Consider the following 20,820-nt stretch of genomic DNA (forward strand, 5'->3'; position numbering starts at 1 on the left):
GCTCTCACCTCTTGGATTTTCTTCTCATCATCAAAGAAATAGAAAGAGAAGGGGGGAATTCTCTTGTTTGTCGTCATTCCAGTTAATTCAATTCTGATTTTTTTTTCTTGGGATATTTCGGGATAAATTTAAGGGTTATTTAAAAATTTATATTATTATTAATTTTAAAATTTGTAAAATTAATCAAAACATTCGTATTAATTAAAAAAAAAAAAAAAAAAAAGATGGGGGTCTAGGTGTGGTAATTTGGTGGGTGGGTTTTGGGATGGAAGGTGGCAAGTGCACGCACCATGCCTGCCGTCCAAGTTACGAACACGTGGTTGAGAATGGAAAGTTTTTCTTATCCTTGATTGCTTTATATATATATATATATATATACCCAAATCAATTTCTATTTTCTTTGAATTACTTTTTCAATATTCCAAAGTTCTTTCATTTTCTTGTCCACATGTGTTTGCGTTTTTTCTTCCAAGATTTTCTTTCTTGGGCGTGTGGGTGTGGTAAGAAAAATAGGGGAAAATATAGGAGTTTTGAAAAAAAAAAAAGGGTAACCTTATCTTATCCAACATAGCATGATCGTTATCCTTAAATAGTATTATTATATGAGAACTGTTATTGAATAGCAATGTGGCCTAATCCAGCGCCTCTATTCTATTTTATTCTATTTTTTAATATTTAAATTATTTTTTAATTTCTATTTGAAAATATGGTGTAAATCTTTAAATTTTAAAATATTTTTTGGCTTAAAATTAATTATTTTTTTATGTTTTTAGATTGTTTTAATATGTTAATATCAAAAATAATTTTTTAAAAATAAAAAAAAATTATTTTAATATATTTTAAGTTAAAAAAAATTTTAAATCACAACTATTATTACAATCTCAAATAATTCTTTAATCTTTTAGACTTCCCTTTAGACTAAGTTTACTCTTTAGTCCATTTGGGTGACAATTATTCATGTTATATACAACGAGGCGACTTGAGCTCAGTTAAGCTTCTAGCTCATCAAGGCTTATGAGCAGCAAGTGAATTATTTTACCATATTTAAATGAATTAATTTTTACTTGATTTGATTTGATTTGAAACAAAAATAATAGAATAAAATTCAATTTGATTTCACTTAAATTAAATATAGCAGCAAGTGAATATTTCCACATCCTATCATAGATTCTTGCTAGATCAAAAAGTTTTACTATATTTTATAATTTTTGTTAATATATATAATTATGATAAAACCATCTCATTCTTTTTTTACGTTATTTTTTTGTTCGCCCACCAATCCAGTCTCTACCCTATTTGTCTTCTGTCCTCTCCCATGCATAAAAAAAAAAAATAGAAATACAGAGGAATGTCTAAACCACGTCATTCTTCGATGCCATAAGCGATATGGCAATGTCTATTCATGAAGTATATTTGACATAGGAATTCATCCGCATTTGCAGGTAAAAGGACAGCACAGTATCCTAGACATGGAGGCATGTAATCTTATTACACAAAAACTGGTACAAACTACAAACTATCATTATCCAAAGAAACAAAAAAAAACAAAACAAAAATCAGAGGTCCAAATTATATTGATTTTAATCTTTTTTTAAAAGGACATGAATTCCCTTCTCTGCCTAGCTAGTTACTCGATTATACATGCTGGTAATATGGAGGACTCCACTGAGCTATATAACTCTTACGTTCAAAGAGGAGGAAAAAAATACTTTCTTTTTTATGGAAATGGGCACATAATAATATAATAATACTAAGGGAATGCAGAGGCTGGCAGCTGGCCATCTCTCTTGGATCTGGTGCCTCCAACAAACACCCCATTTGCTGCCTTGGGGTTCCCACTTTCCCCGTTAGAATTCTGACTGGGTTTTTATGGGGAAAAAACCAATAAAAAGAAGAAAAAGAAAAGGTAGCCGAAGCCATTTGATGGGATTTCTTTATTAACGTTTAACTTTGATACTTTTTATGTGTTTGTGTTTCAACCGGTTTTTTTATTAAAATTTAAATTAATATTTTTTTATTGTTTCGATGGGTTGACATAAAAAATAACAAAATATTATATTAATATATCTTTTACCGTGAAATAGTATGAAAAAGAACTTCAGCTTCGACAGGCTTGTCTTTCAACTTTAGCCCTGTAGCCCCAATCCCGAGATTTTGCGCAAGCGGTAGTTTTTTTAATTAACTTGCTAAAGAACTATTGGGCCCTTATTTTCTTTAATTGATTTGAGAATTTTTTACTCTCAAGGTAGTAATGTCAGGAGTAGCGAGTAATCTATCGTGTTTTGTTAGCAGCACGTTTCCAAGTAAAATCCAAGCAGATTCGTAATTCATCTTGCTCAAGATGCAATATTATTCAAAATAAAGATTCCATGTTCTTGTTGGCATTTGTGTTCCATAACTGCTGACCATTAAGAATAACTCGATGATCGTTCAAGAAAAGAAAAGAAAAAAGGAATAATCTAATGAAGATTATGACATTAGATCATGACCTTAATTTGAAACCTATTTTTGAAGGTTTTTCTCATTGATTTTTTTTTCGTAATATCAAGCATGACTCTGTGTACTTTTGAGAAGCAAGATTTATGCCATGATGGGTGAAAAGAATAGCTGAGGGCATCAGAATATCAGTGGCTGATTCTCAGGGATATTCCTTCCATGAACTGAGTTGGTTCTTCAAACTTGACATACAAGACAAAATGTGTGGGGCGGGTGGCAAAGAGAGCCCTTGGCTTCAAATTCAATGGAGGCTTTCAAAATCCACCAAGAGTGATGTTTTGAGAATATTATACAGCGATGTAAAGAGCACTTATTAAATAACCTATAGCAATTCACAAAACATTGGGCTTTTATAAAACCCAAAAAGGGACAGAGTTGAGCTTCGACCTATACATTTTCAATGCTTGCCACTGATCGCATGGAACATGATCTCATAACACCCTCCTTCTCCGTGTAATATACCATCAAAGCCTTCACAACCTGGCGAAATCTCCGTCTGTAAGTGGGAAATTTCGATATACTTCTAATCACTCCTATCATCCTGCCAATGTATTCGTTATCAGTAGACAAATGGAATACTGAAGGTGACAAGTTTTTTACACAAAATATCAGAAGAGAAAGGAAGAAAACTTGTCATATCAAGTTAAAGATTGCGTACAGTTAATGTCCCAGGATAGAAGAAACAAATATATGTTGCAAGAATTATCTTTTTTATGATCTCGACATAGAAACAAAACACAACTTAACATGTTGCAAGAACCATCTCTCATACTTTTGTCTAGCCAAAATCACTAATCCAAATGTGTGTATGATGCAGTTAAAGGGCCTTGGTAAATAAGAAATGTAAAATTGGGATTCTGCTAATATGCATTTCAAAAGAGTATATTGTTATCCTCAAAAAATAAATAGAGCAAGATAAAGAAAGCACTGTAAAAGCAATGCGATGTCCCTTCAATTGCTGAGAATGAATAGGAGAATTTGACGTTTTATCATGTGAATGTGAATGTTCCTGACATCTCACCCCGATTTTTAGCTTTTCTCGGTTATTGAAAGCAATGTACTCCTTCTTTAATAACTTGGAAAGAGGAATGCAGAAATTGTTATACCTTCTGGTGATGCCCTGTATTTGAGCAGCTCGCAGAGCTTCTTGAGGTACCAAACTGCCATTATCCCAAGTCTCCATGCGTTGCGTATCATTTCCATAAAGAACTAATCTCTGCAAGAACCTTTCTTCACCTTCTTCCAATTTAATGACCCTTATTTGCTCTTTTAGGACCATCAGCGGTTGAAAGAACCAGTCAAACAATTTGTCATTTGGTCTATTATGATGTGTTATTTCAGTACCATCGGCAAGCAGAAAACCATCTGAACCAGCTTTAATGGAATTCAGGAGGGATATCGAAAATGAATAACAAGGCAAGCCAACACTTATAACGGATGCTTCACTGCCACCCCTGGCCTTCAAATAGTTACAGAGGTCAGCCGGTGTTATTGCACCAGAATCCAAAAGATCCCTGCCCCTCATTTCACATGATCTCATCATTGTCCCCCATACCTGTAAGCAATTAGAGCCAAACATCATAAACCCGTACGTGCATCTAATTATCTAAAGAGAACATGTGGTGAGTTTGATTACTTGGCAGCAGAAAAAACCTTAGAAAAACACCTTACTAACTTCGCCTCATCGGTATTATTTTAGGGAATAAACTACTATTTATACCCTATGGTTTTAGTGAAATAATCAGTTGCTCATGTTGGTTTTAAGAAGTCCTATATTCCTTTATTTGATTGTAACTTACGGCAATTCCATTATGTTTTTCGAAACAAATGTCCTGCTTTCTAGTCAAATTCTTCAATGCTCATCCATCCATTTACATCAACCAACATAACCATAAACCAATCAGTAAAAGAGGTCGTCGAGATATAGCAGGCCACCAAATTGCATCTACTGAATCTTCACTACTCTTTAAACCAAGTAGCCTATCTTCCCAAATTTCCAAGCATCTAGGAAATTCATAAATCTGTTCCCATTTAAATCCTTTGGTGCACCACTCGACTTGTTAATGTGCATATGGGGAAAACCACAATCTAGCTGCCAAGCAGCCTCAAGTCCAGACTGCCTTGGAGTTAAAATCAAAGTGCCTATGATATAAATGACAGCTCCACATAGAGCAGCAACTACATCTAATTGTAAATTCAACATCGCATAAGCACAAGGAAAGTGACGACTTCAAAAATGAAGTAGAGGATATTTCTGCTGATTAAACTCTCATTAAATTGCTCAACATAACAATTTCAAGCAAAAGGAAGCGTACAGCTGCATCAGAAAAATAATACCTGAACCATTTTCAATTCATGTACTGTCTCCCTAACTGATTTTGAATGTGCAAAGCTTGGCACAAGCATCGCAGGAGCCTCTACATGAGCAGAACTAAATTTGGCAAGGCTTCCTCCAACAGAAAGCTCAGATGAGTGAGAGGTCCCTTTCTTTTTATATTTGGGCCTGTACACGGGAAATGCGATTTTGAAAGTTAAACTATGACATCGCAAAATAACAAAGTTGTTGAAGTATTGGTTTAAGCTGGAAATCCACAAACTTGAGAATGATACAGAAAAAGGATTACTTTGGAAGGAAAGTTCCCTCTCTGAGATAAAGTCTGTCATTTGTATACTCGTCGAATTCTGCAACCATTGCAATCACATAAGCCACAGCTCGCCAGAAAGATCTTTCCTGCATCCATCAGAATGATAAAGGTCAGCTCGTTATTGATGGATGACAAACTACAAATACATTGAACAATGAACCAACCTGATATAATATTACTGATGCATACAATCCAACGAAAATGCTTGAGAAAATGGTCACTAAGATGCTCCCAACAACAACTAGTGGCCACAAAAGGATTGTCAAGCCAGCAATAGGAATGCAAGCTGTTTCGAGAAACGGGCCCTCTCGGCTAATTAGATCATGTAGCAGTCGATACCAGCCCTTGAACAGCATGTATGGACTCTTAATTATAGCAATTGCAGCAAAGAGAGGAACATCCACTATTAGCCCCACCAGCCCAGCAATGATACATCCAGGCACATGAATTAACCTACAAGACAGTGTTATAAGAGTGATGACTTGGTAAAAATTAATGAACTCAACAATAGCAAAGAATATTCCAATCTCATTTTCTATTCTGATTCGGGTTCTAACTAGCAAATAGAGCAGACTTCATTTATACATAGTACAATAACTATTCAACTCAAATGATAGAATGAACAATTATCTTTATTTGAGAACCATGCAACCAAAATCTTGAAATTGAATTGCTATGTTCATTATGTACAAGTCCAGACAACCCAGTGAATCAAAACGGAATCAGTACACAATACATCGTTGAGCAGAACTCAGAAAGCAACATAGTTATGATAGATATCACAATTAGAAACAGTATTATTACCTCAGAGTTCGAATTTCATTTGAAGCAGAGGATTCTCGCAACTCCTTCAAATAGAGGGGGTAAGAATGGCAGCAAATATCTGCAAAATCTGTAACTACAGTACAGCTGCCTTTAATAATTCCCCAAGTTCCATCCTAAATGTTTATAAAATTTAGTTAACAAAAACAGACACTTTAAATATCAAGCAATGGGGACAAAAACAAGACATGAAGATGGCATTAATGCGATAACTAACAACTTACCACAACACAGTGGTATAATGTCTTGAACTCATCATCATCATCATGCCTAAAGGCCTCAAAACTCGCAATCCAGGGAGCAAAGAACCCATACCCCAGTCCCACAAGAACTGTCCCAGCTATGCTTAAACCCAGCCATATACCAAATAAAGCAGGCAAAGCAACCAAGAGGGCCACTTTAAGAGGTATATCAAACCTATCTGTCCTTCAGATACCAAATATTGCCAAAATCAACATAAAATCTTAAGGGAAAAGAGAAGTTAAAAAAAAAAAAAAAAAACTTATAACCAAATGAACAGAATCCAATATTCTACAACGTAAAAAACACTACCAAAGGAGCAATATATTTGAAATTTCTTAAAATGGAAGATTCTGAGGAAGTTACTTCACAAGGGTGTAGACTGTCCAGGAAATATGTGGAGGAAACATTCCCAGAATTACTGCACCATTCCCTAATATTAGTACAGAAGCAGCAATAGGCCCCACCAACAGCCCTGATTCAATACAAATCCCAAAACCCAGATCAAATTCACATGTAAACTTTAAAATAAACATTCAAAACTAGAACTTGCATGTAATCAAACACACCAAAACCGAACCTCTTTTCCCCTAAAGAGAACCTAAATCCAGCTTTACAAAATAAATAAACAAACCTATGGTACCTTTAAGAGCTCCCAGGAAGAAAGCTGAGCAGAAGGCAAAAATCACATAGAGAAACCTTAACCAACCATGGAGATTGTTTGACTTTCCCATACCAGAACACCTTGGAAACAGGAAAGCAAACCAATAGGAAATGGCTGTAACCCAAAAAGGAATCGTAACGCTTGTTATAAGCCCAGGAAAAAAAAAAATCTCAGTAAAAGCCAATTATAGTAGTTAAACGAGAAAAAGGCACAACCTTTAAAACCATACCACAAGACTCCTCTGTTAAGAGATTATAAAAAGAGAGAGAAACAAGGTTTCTTGCAAGAAGAGACAAAGGAAAGAAATCAACACATAAAACCGCCCCAAAAAAAAAGTCAAAGACATCGTCAAATGCGAAGCAGAACATGAGATAGCCGTGGTTGTTTTTCTGGTATTTTCGTCCAGGGTGATGAGGCATGCAATGACGTCAACTCCACGAAGGCATACTTGCTATTTGCATTATTTCTAGTAACACCTGCTCCACCTCAGTTTTTTGGTGCTTTGAAAATCATACGGGGATGATTAGGCACCCGTTTGGGAGTGACGCAGTTTTGCTAAAATTCAAAAATTTTAAAAAGATTATAATTTAATTTTTTATGTTTTTTAATATATATAAATGAATTTCTTTTTTAAAAATTATTTTAATATAAAATACTTTAAAAATAATTATAACCACACATTATTAAAGTATTAGAATAGGCAAATACACATGTTATTTCCCCCTTAAAAGTCGAGTACAAACCAAACGCTAGTACTTGGCAAATGAAAAGAAATAGAACTGCTCATATCTTGCCACGTTATCTTGCTAACTCTATTCTGTGTGGTTGTAACTGTTTGTCTGTGTGCTTCTGTAATTTAAAGTGTGTTTAATTTTATATTAAATTAATATTTTTTATATGTTAATGTTAAAAAAATAGGTGCAATGGCCATATTTTTTTATATTTGATTAGATAGGTGCAATGTTCAACTCTATAGTTTTCTAACTAGACTTCATTTTGGAAAACTTGGCTACAAGTATGTTTTGTTTGATTAATATCATATCATACTATAGAAAAAAAATATAAAAGTATTTGGTAGAAGAAATATAAATAGAAAATAAATATATTTTTAAAATAAATTTTAATATATTCAATACAAAAAATATATCCATGTTTTCATCTCTTATATTCCTTAACAACAACAGAACACTATTTATAAAGAACTTGCATGGTGAGTATATACGTTAAACAACGATATTATTCTTTAATGCGGGACTTTGGGATACTTAATTACTTTATTCAATAAATTTGCCATTCGTTTAGTGAGACAGGTGGAAACTTGACCAGGTAATATCTAGAAATATCATTAAAATTATATTTTTTAAAAAAATTTAATTTTTTTATTAAAATAATTTTTTATATTTTTAGATTATTTTGATGTGTTGATATCAAAAATTATTTTTAAAAAATAAAATAAATATTATTTTAATATATTTTCAAATAAAAAATATTTTAAATTATAATTTATTATATTTCCAACATGATCAAAAAACAAAAGAATGAATTTATCTACTTTCATTATTTGAATGTAATTTGTCAAGCTGGTTGATAATAAAATAATATATAAAATAATATCTAATCCGTCAAGCCGTTAATTCCCACCTAATTGATAACGTAACAAAATAACAAAAAAATAGTAGTGAAATTGTCATTCATAGTCATCGTAAAAAAAAAAAAAAACCTAAAAACCCAACCCATTAAATAAAAACCCAACCTATAAGGCCAGTCCAAGAATACCTAATGTGGTCGGGTGATTTCATTACTTAAGGCTGCTGAGGCACCACTCTTGTCAGGGAAAAAAATGAAGTAAAAACCGACCATACAAGTTTAATCACATGGTGATGCTTGTCGAGCCGTCGAGAATGACGGTAGGTTTGTCTCCTGAAAATATATTGAAAGAAAAAGGGATTTGGGTGTTATTATAAAATTTAGAAGTTACCACCTAATATAATTAATATAATTGTTACTAGAAAATTTATAATATAAGAAAATTTGGGTATAAAATTCGTTGTGCAAGAAAAAAACACATTAATTATAAAGTTTGGGTATAAAATTAGTTGTGCAAGAGAAAAGATACATTGATTATAGTGCACTCTACCTAAATTAAGCTATATTGTTTTTTTAGGTCATGTTTTTATTTTTGGTATTATCTAAGATTCAAGGTAAATTTTTCTTTGTGAAAAAGTCTTTACCTTATTGATTTAAATCCTAACTGTTTTAAGTTCTAAAATTTAACATCGCATTTATTTTCTAAATATAACTAATTCTAACATTTTGAATAGGAATTGTTATGATTTTTTTTGTCAAATCTTAATGAATAATCATAAACTAGTTACTATATTCATTTTATACTTTTAAAAACATGATTAAAATACGATTTTATCTTTTTTGAAAATATGCATGAAAAACTTGTACGATTTGGTTTTATACACGAAAACAAAACTTTTTTTTTTTTAATGAAGATTTATTTTTTAAATTTCTATTTATTTTTTTTTTTGAAGTTTTAGAGGAAACCAAATAATTTTAATATCGGGTTTGTATCTTATAGTGTAAGTCTACAGTCTGATATTATGCAAAATTATTGAAAAAACATGTGAGAGACCATAAATATTTTTAAAATACCTTTTAAAAAATTTAAATTTTTTTTTATTAATATTATTATGAAATATATTTGGCTGAACCTGGCCTAGCCATCTGTGCTGGGTTGAAACAAGTCTAACCCGACTCAATCTGATTGGGACAATTGGTAGCCCAAAAGCCTTCTCATCTCTTTTTTTTTTTTTTTCTGGGTTGGGCTGAAACAGGTCCAACACACGGCCCACATGGTCATTGGCCTCGCTTAGCAACCATGTTAATTATTTTAGTTGTTACATGCACAATGAATTCTGCACGTAGCAGCAACGAGGGGGAGGGGGAAAGAAGAAGAAGAAGAGAGAAGGAGACTACCTAACGTAGAGAAGGGGAGCTACTGGTGGCGTTCCTAGTGGCTGGTGTGACTGAGTAGCTATTGGAGTTACTCCTAGTGTTGCAGCTAGGAATTATTGCATGGATGGAGAGGAAGAAACTGGCGGTGTTGGCAGCTACTATCGTTGCTGAAAGGAAGATGAGTTGGTAGAGGAGGTTAGTTCATTATTGGTCACGACGTGGGTGACGTTGGAGTGGCTAAGAACACAGCGGAGTGGAGAGAGAGGAATAATAACAATGGCAGGGGGGAAATCACGAGAGGTTTTTTTTTTTTTTTTTCAACTTTGGCATTTGATTTCTCTTCCCTCATTGCATGGAATCCATCTTTATTTATAAGGGGTGGAAGAGAGATATTTGTTCTAATTTTTCTTAAGCTCTGAAAAGGGAAGTAAGGTTGTGAGTGGTAAAACCTTTCAAAAGAAAGCAAAGAGAGAGTATTTGTTCTAATTATACCTTTATGGCCTACTTTTGTTGTTGTTTTTTTATTTTTTATATATATATATATATATATATATATATATTTACAAGCATAGAAAAGAGGTTGGAATGCTTAATAAGTAATGTTGCCTTCACCTTTTTGTTATTGTAATTTCTATATAATGAAGTTATTTTAAAGTTTTTTTAAATGTTTTTGACGTATTAAATTTGTTGTTTAATTTTTTTGATATATAAATATTGTTATAGCTTTGATTTAACTTAAGTTATGCATATTAAAGCAGAAGAGTTTATTCTTAGCTTGTTAAGCATATTCATGCTCAAAATAGGTTCAGAAAACCAATTTTGAATCCATGTTGCATGAATATATGAATATATAGGTTGTTTTAGATTGTTAATTTTTGGATTTGGTATCACATGCTAGATTTTGATTTTTTTTTTCCTGTTAATTTTAGATTCAAACATGTTTTTGTATGATATTGTAACTTGGGATAAAAAAAAATTAAAAAAAATGCTTTAAAAGGCAAAAAATGCCCATTTCTGGGCTTGGCAGTGGGTGCTTCATGGCTTGGTTTTTTTGTTGGGTTTTGGTTAATGTTCTTCGTGTTCTTAGAAAAAAAAAAATTGCTTTAGACACTAGATTTGGGAAACTTTTGGTATATTTCTTTGCACATACACCTTCATTATGCACGATTAACCAATAATTTAGTGTTTCTTCGCATCAATAGCATGCTTAAATAGTTTTTAATTATAGTGTTTTGGTTTTGAACCGAAACCTATTTTGGCCAAATTGTGATGATTTAATGATAATTGAGGTTAATAAACTCTTAATTCCTAATCCTTGAATGATTTACAACCTTTATGTGCTTTTGATTTCATGAAATATGTCTAGATTTGAGTTCATGTTGTTGGGTTTTTGGTTTGAATGTTCTTGATTGTTCTTGGGTTTTTTCATCTTTTGGGGTGTTTGATCTATTTTGTTCAAAAATTCTTTAATTTTTGTGTTTCTTTTAAATTTTTTATATGTTTTCGGTTTGGTTTTGTTTTCAGGTTGTTTTTTTTGGTCAACCAAGATCTTTGGTTTGGTTTATTATTAAACCAAAGATTTTGGGTCAACCAAGTTGAGTCAACCTGGTCAAGTCGGGCCAAAAACAAATTGGGTCAATTTAAAGCCTTATGTTTGTTTGCTATGAATGTGTTTGGAAAACATCCTGTAAGTCTATTTTTTGTAGTTTTATTACAAAAAATGAAAAAATGAGTTTTGCCAAACAAAGCCTAAAAAATATATAAATATATATTTTTTTTTAAAAATCTAAAATAATTTGACATGTATTTTTAAAAATATTGCATGGATTTACAACAACTTTGTAAATTTCCAAAGGATTTGGTCTTATACAAAAATAGCAAAAAATTGTATTTTATTTCTTTTAATACGCAAAATTATGAACTTATACGTAAGATATAATCATGATATTAAATAAAAAGACATTTTATTTTTTTATTATCATTAGAACGGTTAGGTTTTTAATCTGATAAAATAAAGACCTCTTTATTGATGAAGACTTTTCTTAAATCTTATATAGACCATCTATTAGAAAACACAATTTTTTTTCTTAGTTTATATCAAATAAATAAAGAAAATGTTTTATCTCAAGTAAGTCATATTGACATGCTAATAGTTTCTCTTTACACAATCAATCTTTTTTCCCATACTTTAAGATTAGTTAAGGTTCCTAGTGACCAAAATATTAGGTAGTGATTCTCATCCGCCCCCCTCCCTGTTTTTTTTTTTTTTTTTCCTATTGATAAAGAACAAGAATCCATTGGCTTTTCCTAGTTTATATTAGGTAAGTTGTATTAGGAGTACTAATACTTTTCCCTTTACATAATCAATCTTCTTTCCCATACTCTAAGACTAACTAAGGTTTCTAATAACTAAAATATTAGGTGGTAACTTTTATTTATTTTTCTACGGATAAAAAATAAGATTTTCTTGTCCTTTCCATCTAAATCATTCCTGACCATCCTGATCCCAGAGGATGATCGCTGCTACGCTGCACACTACAACATTTTTCTTCTGTAATTTTGTTATGTAATAATTGTGTTATTATCAGTGAAGCCACCCTGAGATAAATAAACCATTTGATTGTTGTTCAAAGACATTGACAAGTGGATAGTAGGAACATTTAATACATACTCCTTATAATTATAAAATAAAAAAAATGACAATTTTTTTTATTCATGCGAAACTATTTTCATGTGCTGAGTGACATTCTTCCTTAATGTGGTGAGAGAATTTAAGTCACATCGACGCTATCCTACATAGACCTATTAAGAGCGAATAGTGGTCCTCAAGCTTATTTTTTATATAACATGAGAAATAATCCAAAATCTAATTTATCATCCACCATCCTTTTTAGGTTTAATGCTTGTATTCTAAAAGTGAGGATTAAGATTAGTAGCCTGGCTTAAGTCCTAAATCATTGTCTTAGGTCACATAGCCTCTTACCATCAATACAAAAAGCACATAAAAATTTAGGTAAATTCTTAGTATGTAAGTACAAAAGGTATTATCATCATAATAAATGAACACAAAGCTTTGGGTGATTTTTATCTTTTATTTGGCATAATCAGCTTCTTACCTATAAACTATAAAAAACTAGTTAGGGTTTCTATTTATTATAAAACTAGTTGGCGACTTGTTTTTCTATTTCACCTTTTTTACACATTATTCCACTAAGATGTCCTCTATGAATTTAATCAAAATTATACATACAATTGGAGTTTTATAATAGAGTTGTTAATACTTTGAGTATAAGAGTAGCATTGGTGGTTACTTTAAAAGGAGCGATCATTAGATTCAATTGTGTGAAAGAACTTCATAAGTATGATGAAAATTTTAGTGAGTTATGAGAAAATTGTTGTAGTGAGAATTTGTCGTTGATGACTTTCATAATTATGATGGGTTCTCAATAAGAAATAATCAATTTTTCATTTGTTGTTTTACATTTTAAGAGAAAGTCATTTAGAATTTGCATAAAGAAGGTTTGGCTAGTTACTTGAGATGAAAAAAAAAAACAATTGATATTTTCTTAGGAATATGATAGATCTCTTACCAGTTCATAAGATTAAGATGACTATGGATAAACAAACTATGTTAGAAGATGTAAGGAAGAAGATGCTGAAAATTAATGTCAATTACAAGGAAGTTGTCAATAGACAATGTCGTTTTAAAGTATTCAAGTAATAAGATAGGGTGATGATGTTTCCTCATTAAAAAAAGAGAGGTTATTTAAGAAGCTATAACAAAAGAAATATGATCCTTACACCAAGATAAATAAAATTAATGATAATATTATTAATGCGGTAAGAAATAACTGTCTTATATTTTTTATATTATAAAAAATATAATTTTTATACCATAATAAAATTTTAATTACTTTTTGCGCTTAAATTTAGATTTAGTTTTAATCTTTTTATAAACTATTGAGGTGTTATTTTATATATATATATATATATATATATATATATTTTACATTTTTAAAAAAATATCAAAGTTTTTTTTTTTTTTTTTTTTGATAGGATGTATAAGATAGGTTAATTAAATAAAGATACGCCTAATATCAATATATCAAAGAAAAAAAATTAAAACCATCATGCGAAATCCAGCAAATTGTGCAGGCACACTAACAAATGAAGCATGAAGAATCCAGCAATCCACGTGAAAACCACGTGGAAGAAAAAAAGGTGAAGACCTGGCCAAAACGACATTATTTAGACAGTTAAGGAGTCGTTTTGCGGCCTTTTCCAGTCGGATTACGCTAACAAAAACGATTTTGTTGCGAAAAAAAAAATCATTTTCCAGGACAAGGCTAGGCAAGGCAGGGGTTTGGCTTCGATCGAATCCTGTGGTTGTTATTCAGAAATTTGGGTGAGAAATCATGAGCGGAAGAGTGAAGAAAGAAGTTGAAGAAACAGATTTGATTAAACCGCAGCCGTTTCATGAAGAGAACCGGAAATATGTGGAAGACGGAGACGTAATTCTCGCTCAATTAGTTCTCTCTCTTTCCTCCTCGATTTTTCTGTTTCTCTTCCTGTCTATCTTCATCCTCTTGGTTTCTAACAGAATAACACCGCCTGACGCCTCAGATCTCGCTTTTTTTCTTTTCCTTTTGAAATAGGTGATTAAGATGTGATTTTGGATGTTAAATGTTGGCAGGGTAAGCAGAAGAGTCCGATGGAGACAACTGCTAAGCGTCTGAAGATTAAGAGAAGATATTCGGATTCCAAACTTAAGTTTGTAAGTTAAGAACTTCCTGTTATGCTGTTGCTTAGCTCCTCTAGTTTTAGGTGAGGAATGTAATGCCTGCCTGACAAGTAGGGGAGATGGGATATTTTGTAGTTCTTGCTGATAGTATCACTACATTAGCGATTTGCCATCTAATTGTTTGATGTAAGACAAGGTGTTTTCTCTAGTTTTTTTTTTTTTTTTGGACATGGATATGAGCCTTTTCCTGTCGGGGACAGAGTTGTTGTCCCTTTTTGTTTTCCATTTCCTTTCCTTCTTCTCAGATGAAAGGCATTGGCTACAATATGGCTGCCTGTTTAACTAGACTGGTTATAGATAAAGTCTGTCTCATCCTGCAATGTTTTTTTTTTTTCTTACAAAACTATTACCCATCTAGTCATCTACTGAGCTCAACTAAATCAACTAACCCCTCATTTGCAAGTTAATTGGACCCATACATCTATGCAGCTGGGATTTTCTGCAACTGATATAATTCAGGTGGAATTGACTTCTGGAACTTTGTTTCCTGCCGATGTCTGACTTTTGGTTTTTAGCCTTTCTTGTGGCATGTTTTATGTCATTCTTATTTTGTCAACCAAAATTAATCTAGATGACTTTAGCTCTCTATTACAATGAGTGTAGTGATGGTATTGCTCCTCAAGTTGTACATGGGGGATTGTTAGTCTTGGGTTTGCAACTACACGAATGCTGATTAGAGACTTGAGAGCACTTAAATGCTTAGATGCAGGATTGTTTGTAAACTTTTCCACTCAGTATCTCGCTTCTTCAGGACCATAACTAGCTAGTGTTATATGTTGCTCTCAGTTGTATACTAACAAGAACTGTGATAAATTCTTGAACAGGTGATATCAGGTCATGCAGGGAAGTGTATCTGGTCAGTGAGGAATAGACTATGCCTTTCTTTTATTTAAGTCTTAGCTGTTTGGCTTTTGAAAATCTAACTTGTGATCCATTTGTTTCTGCTTTTGCTGAAGCTGTAGGCAGAATAGGGCTCCAGTTGAAAGATCAAACACTGTTGGAGAAACTAGGTCATCTGCTTTGATTCGGGCAGAAGAGGTCCAATCCAATCTAGAACCAGCATTCCCTAGCTTTGTGAAATCGTTGGTCAGATCACATGTTGCTAGTTGTTTTTGGATGGTAAGAGCAACAACATTGCTTGAGCTTGAGTTGGTTGATAACCTCCCAAAGAAACAGGGCTTACATATGCTATGACGGTTATTTTCATACAACAGGGGCTTCCTGGACAATTCTGTAGAGCACATTTACCACATGTGGATGCTACTGTGACATTGCAAGATGAATGTGGGAAGGAATTCAAGATGAAATACATTGCATATAAGACAGGCTTGAGTGCTGGTTGGAGACAGTTCTGTGTTGCACACCGATTGTTTGAGGGGGATGTATTGGTCTTTCAATTAATCGAATCTTGCACATTTAAGGTGATGGTTTGAATTGATTGTTGTTTTCATATGCTGACCTTTTCTTTCAGCACTCATTATATGGTATGTGTTTGGGTTAGAAGGTAGAATGATACAATGGCAAAAACATAGAAATTACTACATTTAATGTGATCTGCATGACTCCTTGTGTTCATAAGTGTAGAAAATACTTTAGAACATGGGGGGAATGATTTATAATCTGCCTTTTGGTTGGTGGGAGAATGATTCATGTTGGGAAACTAGGAACTGTCTTTTTTATTCTGTGGAATAAAGGCTGAATTATGGAAATAACTCACATCATATCTGATTTGACAAGAGAGTGCCAGGACAAATGACCATAATCCTTGTGGGACTGGATCATGAAAAACACAATACAGGGGGGGGGGGGAAAATTAACTTCACTACTGCCTCACCAGGTTCATTTGGTGCATTTTTCATCATCTGCAGGCTATGTAAAAAGGGTAAAACTCACTTTGATGTTTGAAGTCCAACTTTTTTCGAACCCAGTCAAGTATTTGAGTTCACCTTTGACAAACCTTTTGAAAGTCTAATACCAAGTGCCTCCCCACCTACAATACATAAATAATACCTTTGGAGAGTAACTTCTGTCAGAAATATAAGTTAACACTTGAAGTTTTACTAGCCAATAGCATTAAGGTATTTTTAACTAACACAGCAACTTCGAATTGAAGATGTCCAATACTATGTTTGGTGTCATGACCTGCCCTACCTACTGAGTTCTATTGAAGGAGTAACAGCTTTCCCTTGTTCAATACAGCCAAATTGTTAACTTTCCACTTTGTCTGATTCCAGCAATATAAGTGGTGCAAATCATGAGGACATGCAATTTCTTTTTTCTGAAGCTTTACTTTTGGAGTCACCCCCTTCATGACAAGTATCTGATTCATCGATGCAGGTGTACGTAATAAGGGCAAATGATTTGACTGAAGTGGATGGAGCTCTAGGTCTGCTGAATTTGGATGCTCAAATTAAACAAAACATTGCAGGCAAGTTGGGTAATGGCTCTGTCTTGCAATTTTTGGTTTCCTGTGTATGTTAATTTTTAATATTTCCTTGTTGCATCTGGGTGTCTAACTTGGTAAAAAAAGATAACGCCGAAAGGGGCACTACTGCTTGTAAAAGTTCAAAGAGGAAGCGTCCCAGGTCTCTTCCTCTAGCTATTGTTCAAAAGAAGAATAAGAAGTCCGGCCAACCAAGACCATCAGTCCTGCAAGCTGGCCCATCTGCCGAGCAATCTGAAAATGATAGTGAAGAGGTTGGTTCAGAAGTTCTAGAAGGTTTCAAGTTATCGTTACCTGCTGTTCAATTTAGAGACATCAAAAGCTTTGAGGATTTCAACATTCTGGTTGATGGGTTACTTTTAGATTCGGAACTTTCAGAAGACATTCGGAATAAGTACTACAAACTCTGCTGCAGTCAGAATGCATTCCTTCATGACAATCTTATCAAAGGAGTTAATCTTAAGCTGATTGCTGGGATAATTTCTGAAACTGTTAATATTGCTGATGCAATGAGAGCTTGTACTCTTAACACCTCACGCGATGAATTTGCTACTTGGGACAAGGCTTTGAAGGCTTCTGAGCTATTTGGCATGAATGTTGGATTTTTACGCGCCAAGCTAGGTCTCCTTTTAAGCCTTGCCTTCGATTCTGAAGGCGCCACAAAAACAAGGAGGTATATAGAAGCTAGATTCAAACGAGTGCGAACTGAAGATGAGATAAGAAATCTTGAAGCAAAGCTTGTGGAATTGAAGGAAACCTATGAAAGATATGGTGCTGATGTTGAAAGGCTCAAGTCCAAAGCTGAAGGCTATGAGCTCAAGTTTCAAGAACAGGTTCTTGCTCCGTGGTGATGTATTTGTCGCCTATTATCATCAGTGCCTTTTCTTTTTTCTCCCTGGTTACTATAAACAGCTTTTGTAACGTGTTTGGTTTAAGATTTATAATGTGGACAATGCTGTGACTTTCAACGTTTTTAGGAATTTATATGAAAACAATGTTGTAACAATCTAGGACGTCATATGTTGCCATTTCTTGGAAGATGGTGCATGTACATTGAGTAGCCCGTGACCATCCCTTATGTTTTTTATTTTTTCCTTCTGAGAGTTTCGAACTTGAGATTTCTTGGAAGAGCAGGACACTCATGCAAGTTTATGTTCTTTGCTTGTTCAACAAAAACAAAGAATAAAAGAGAGAATGGACGTTTTAGCTAGGCCGGCTGTAGGTTGTGAAGAATCTCGTTGCTCTCTTTAAAAGATTTGCATTTAGGTGGACTTGATGCTCTACTTTCCCTGTAGAATTTGGTCAATAAGCAGGGCTCAAGATGCTGTCCACTACCGTCTGTGCTCCTCGTCTTCCCTCGAGATGTTGGCAGGAAGCAAGCAGAAAGGATGGCCGAGCCATAAACTCACCGGTGCTCCATTACTTGCTGTCTGCCCTTCATTTCATTATCTTCGATCTTCATTCTTCAAGTTACTGGATGACGTGCAGGCAATATTGAAGTTTATCAAAAATTTCCTCCAAGGAAACAACTACAAATTTATCCTCCTTTATCTGCTCGGAATTGTATATGGTATCATGAAAAGTCAATTGGAATTATCAGGTTTCAATTTGTGTAATTGCATCCCTAGATATACCAGAATCCTTTCACCTGCTAGTGGACATAACCTCTTCTAAGTTTGTTTGACAGTATGGTTATAATTACTTTTCAAATAATTTTTTATATTAAAATACATATTAATAATGTTTTTTTTTGTTTTTTTAAATTATTTTTTATATCAACACATCAAAATGATTTGAAAACACTAAAAATATATTAATTTAAAGTAAATAAAAAAAATTTAAATTTTTTTAAAAATACTTTTAAAACATAAAAAATAAAAAGGCATTCTATATGTATCTATTGCCTTCCACCGTGTCAAGGGCCACACCTAACAAGAAGAATTTTAATGAATAGTTGACTTGGGAATGTTGGTGCGGGTGCTTAAAACTTGTTCATCTAGCAAAATAGTTAAGGCATATTTAAGAGATTGTGACACTTGTTTGTTGGAGCAATTAACTATTAGAAGAGAATTATTTAGTAATAGAAATATGAATTAAGATTGTTGTGTGATCTTTTTTTTATTTTTTTGAAAATTATGTCTTCCTTGTTCTTTGACTCCTATACCTTATGTCTAATTGCTTTTGTAGTATTAAAACTCAATAATTTCTAGTGATTAATTGTTTGTTGTGTGTTCTTAAATAATCATAGCTAAAAATTAAATATCATAAAATATGATGTGCTCATGAAAGGATGAGAATGTTTCATCTTGAAAAAAAAAAGATATTTTAAGAACTCATGATAGAAGAATTGCAGAGATAGTTTGTAAAATTAACCCTTCAATTGATAGTTAAAAACCTAGACAATTATGATGAGGGTGATGATCACTATATTCATAGTTAGTGTGAGAATATGTTTCAAAAACAAGAACAAGAAAGGCAAACCTCTTGACTAGAAGAATATGCTATATTGAAATTGAAATTTTTTATGATTGTAGTTCTTTTATGGATTAGAATTAACCACTAAAATCAAATGTGAAGAAGTTTAAGATGTCATTGAGGAGTTTAAGGGTTGAAAAAAAATCCAAAAATTGTTATAAATTAGGATCCACAAGAATTCTTTCACGATAGTAAAGAATATTTTAATACTCTAAAAGAGTTTTTTGAAGCAAAAAGATACTAAAGAAGTAAAACTAAAAAAGAACTTAATAGACCAGCCTATTATTCCTTACACTAAAAGAATTTTTTAAGATGGTTTTGGTATGATAATCAGAGAGGTTTGCTGCCAGAAGAAAACATCAAAGTTGTTATTAAAGATAATAATGTCATATTGAATTTTGAATTGATCACTAATAGACATAAATAAAAAAGGTGGATTTATGACAAGTGGTTTGAAACACCACATTAACAAAAGTTAATAAAACTCTAGATAACAATATTCACCCTGGAGTCGTGAAATGATGGATTTACAATTCCTACCAAAATCTTTAACCTAGCTATTACGTCACTAGATTTTTTTCACGAGATCCATTAATCTATTCCAATTTTTTTAGGGACAAACAAGTCTTTTCAGACTTTAAAAGCATAGTAAAAAAATAAAAATAAAACTAGAATTTAAGGCGCTTTCATATTTCCACATTGATTTTTCCATTATTATTAGGTTAGTTAAAAAATAATTTTATTTTTGAACAAATATAAAATAGAATTGAAAAAGTAAAGTGAGTGGCGCATGTGGGAAGTGTTTAAAGCCTTGAGGCAACATGTACGACATTTTCCATCAGCCAAAACCTATATTCCATCATGTCATTGGAAGCATTACGTCGCTCTCTTCTTGTTAGGGTGACGCATGTTGGCATCAGTGTAGTGGCTATGACACTTTCTTTATACTTTTGTTTCTATCACATCCCCTTGAATTTTGTAATAACCATGTAAAATTTAAGAGTTACCCCTTTAGTTATTAAGAAGTTCAACTCTAGTTTTTATTCTTTTGATTTATAATATTTGTTCTAGGTTTTTTTTTATAAAATTTTAATTTGTTTTCGACTTCGTTCTTCAATTCTAATCAGTGATATGTTAATTTTTTAAAAAAATTTCATTCTCATTCTTTTATATATATATATATATATATATATATATATATTTAATTTCATTCTCATTCTTTTGATTATTTTTTAATCCTTTTGTTAATTGATTTCTCTTTTCAATTTCA

At 32.6% G+C, this 20,820-nt stretch overlaps 2 protein-coding genes across 6 annotated transcripts; one reads left to right on the plus strand and one right to left on the minus strand.

Annotated features, from left to right (window-relative positions):
- Positions 1–2,710: 2,710 nt before the first annotated feature.
- LOC118047754 (uncharacterized membrane protein At3g27390) lies at positions 2,711–7,367 on the minus strand. 2 transcript variants are annotated; one of them, XM_035057116.2, is made up of 10 exons: positions 7,097–7,367; positions 6,847–6,981; positions 6,570–6,678; positions 6,188–6,389; positions 5,946–6,079; positions 5,306–5,594; positions 5,121–5,227; positions 4,834–4,999; positions 3,603–4,051; positions 2,711–3,037 (listed from the first exon to the last, which is right to left on the minus strand). In XM_035057116.2, the coding sequence occupies exons 1-10, from the start codon at positions 7,284–7,286 to the stop codon at positions 2,884–2,886; spliced, it is 1,935 nt and encodes a 644-aa protein (XP_034913007.1). In that variant the 5' UTR covers positions 7,287–7,367; the 3' UTR covers positions 2,711–2,883. The 2 variants fall into 2 exon arrangements, with proteins under 2 accessions (XP_034913007.1, XP_034913008.1); XM_035057117.2 differs by having other exon boundaries at positions 7,083–7,234.
- A 6,718-nt stretch (positions 7,368–14,085) lies between these two features.
- On the plus strand, positions 14,086–18,173 carry LOC118047755 (B3 domain-containing protein Os01g0234100). Of its 4 annotated transcripts, none has more exons than XM_035057120.2 (7): positions 14,086–14,360; positions 14,525–14,605; positions 15,457–15,488; positions 15,595–15,751; positions 15,847–16,053; positions 16,970–17,060; positions 17,163–18,173. In XM_035057120.2, the coding sequence occupies exons 1-7, from the start codon at positions 14,247–14,249 to the stop codon at positions 17,924–17,926; spliced, it is 1,446 nt and encodes a 481-aa protein (XP_034913011.1). In that variant the 5' UTR covers positions 14,086–14,246; the 3' UTR covers positions 17,927–18,173. The 4 variants fall into 4 exon arrangements, with proteins under 4 accessions (XP_034913011.1, XP_034913010.1, XP_034913012.1 ...); XM_035057119.2 differs by having other exon boundaries at positions 14,087–14,360; positions 15,589–15,751; XM_035057121.2 differs by having other exon boundaries at positions 14,091–14,342; positions 15,589–15,751.
- Positions 18,174–20,820: the final 2,647 nt, after the last annotated feature.

The sequence above is a fragment of the Populus alba genome, chromosome 7 (genome assembly GCF_005239225.2).
Source record: "Populus alba chromosome 7, ASM523922v2, whole genome shotgun sequence".
NCBI lineage: Eukaryota > Viridiplantae > Streptophyta > Magnoliopsida > Malpighiales > Salicaceae > Populus > Populus alba.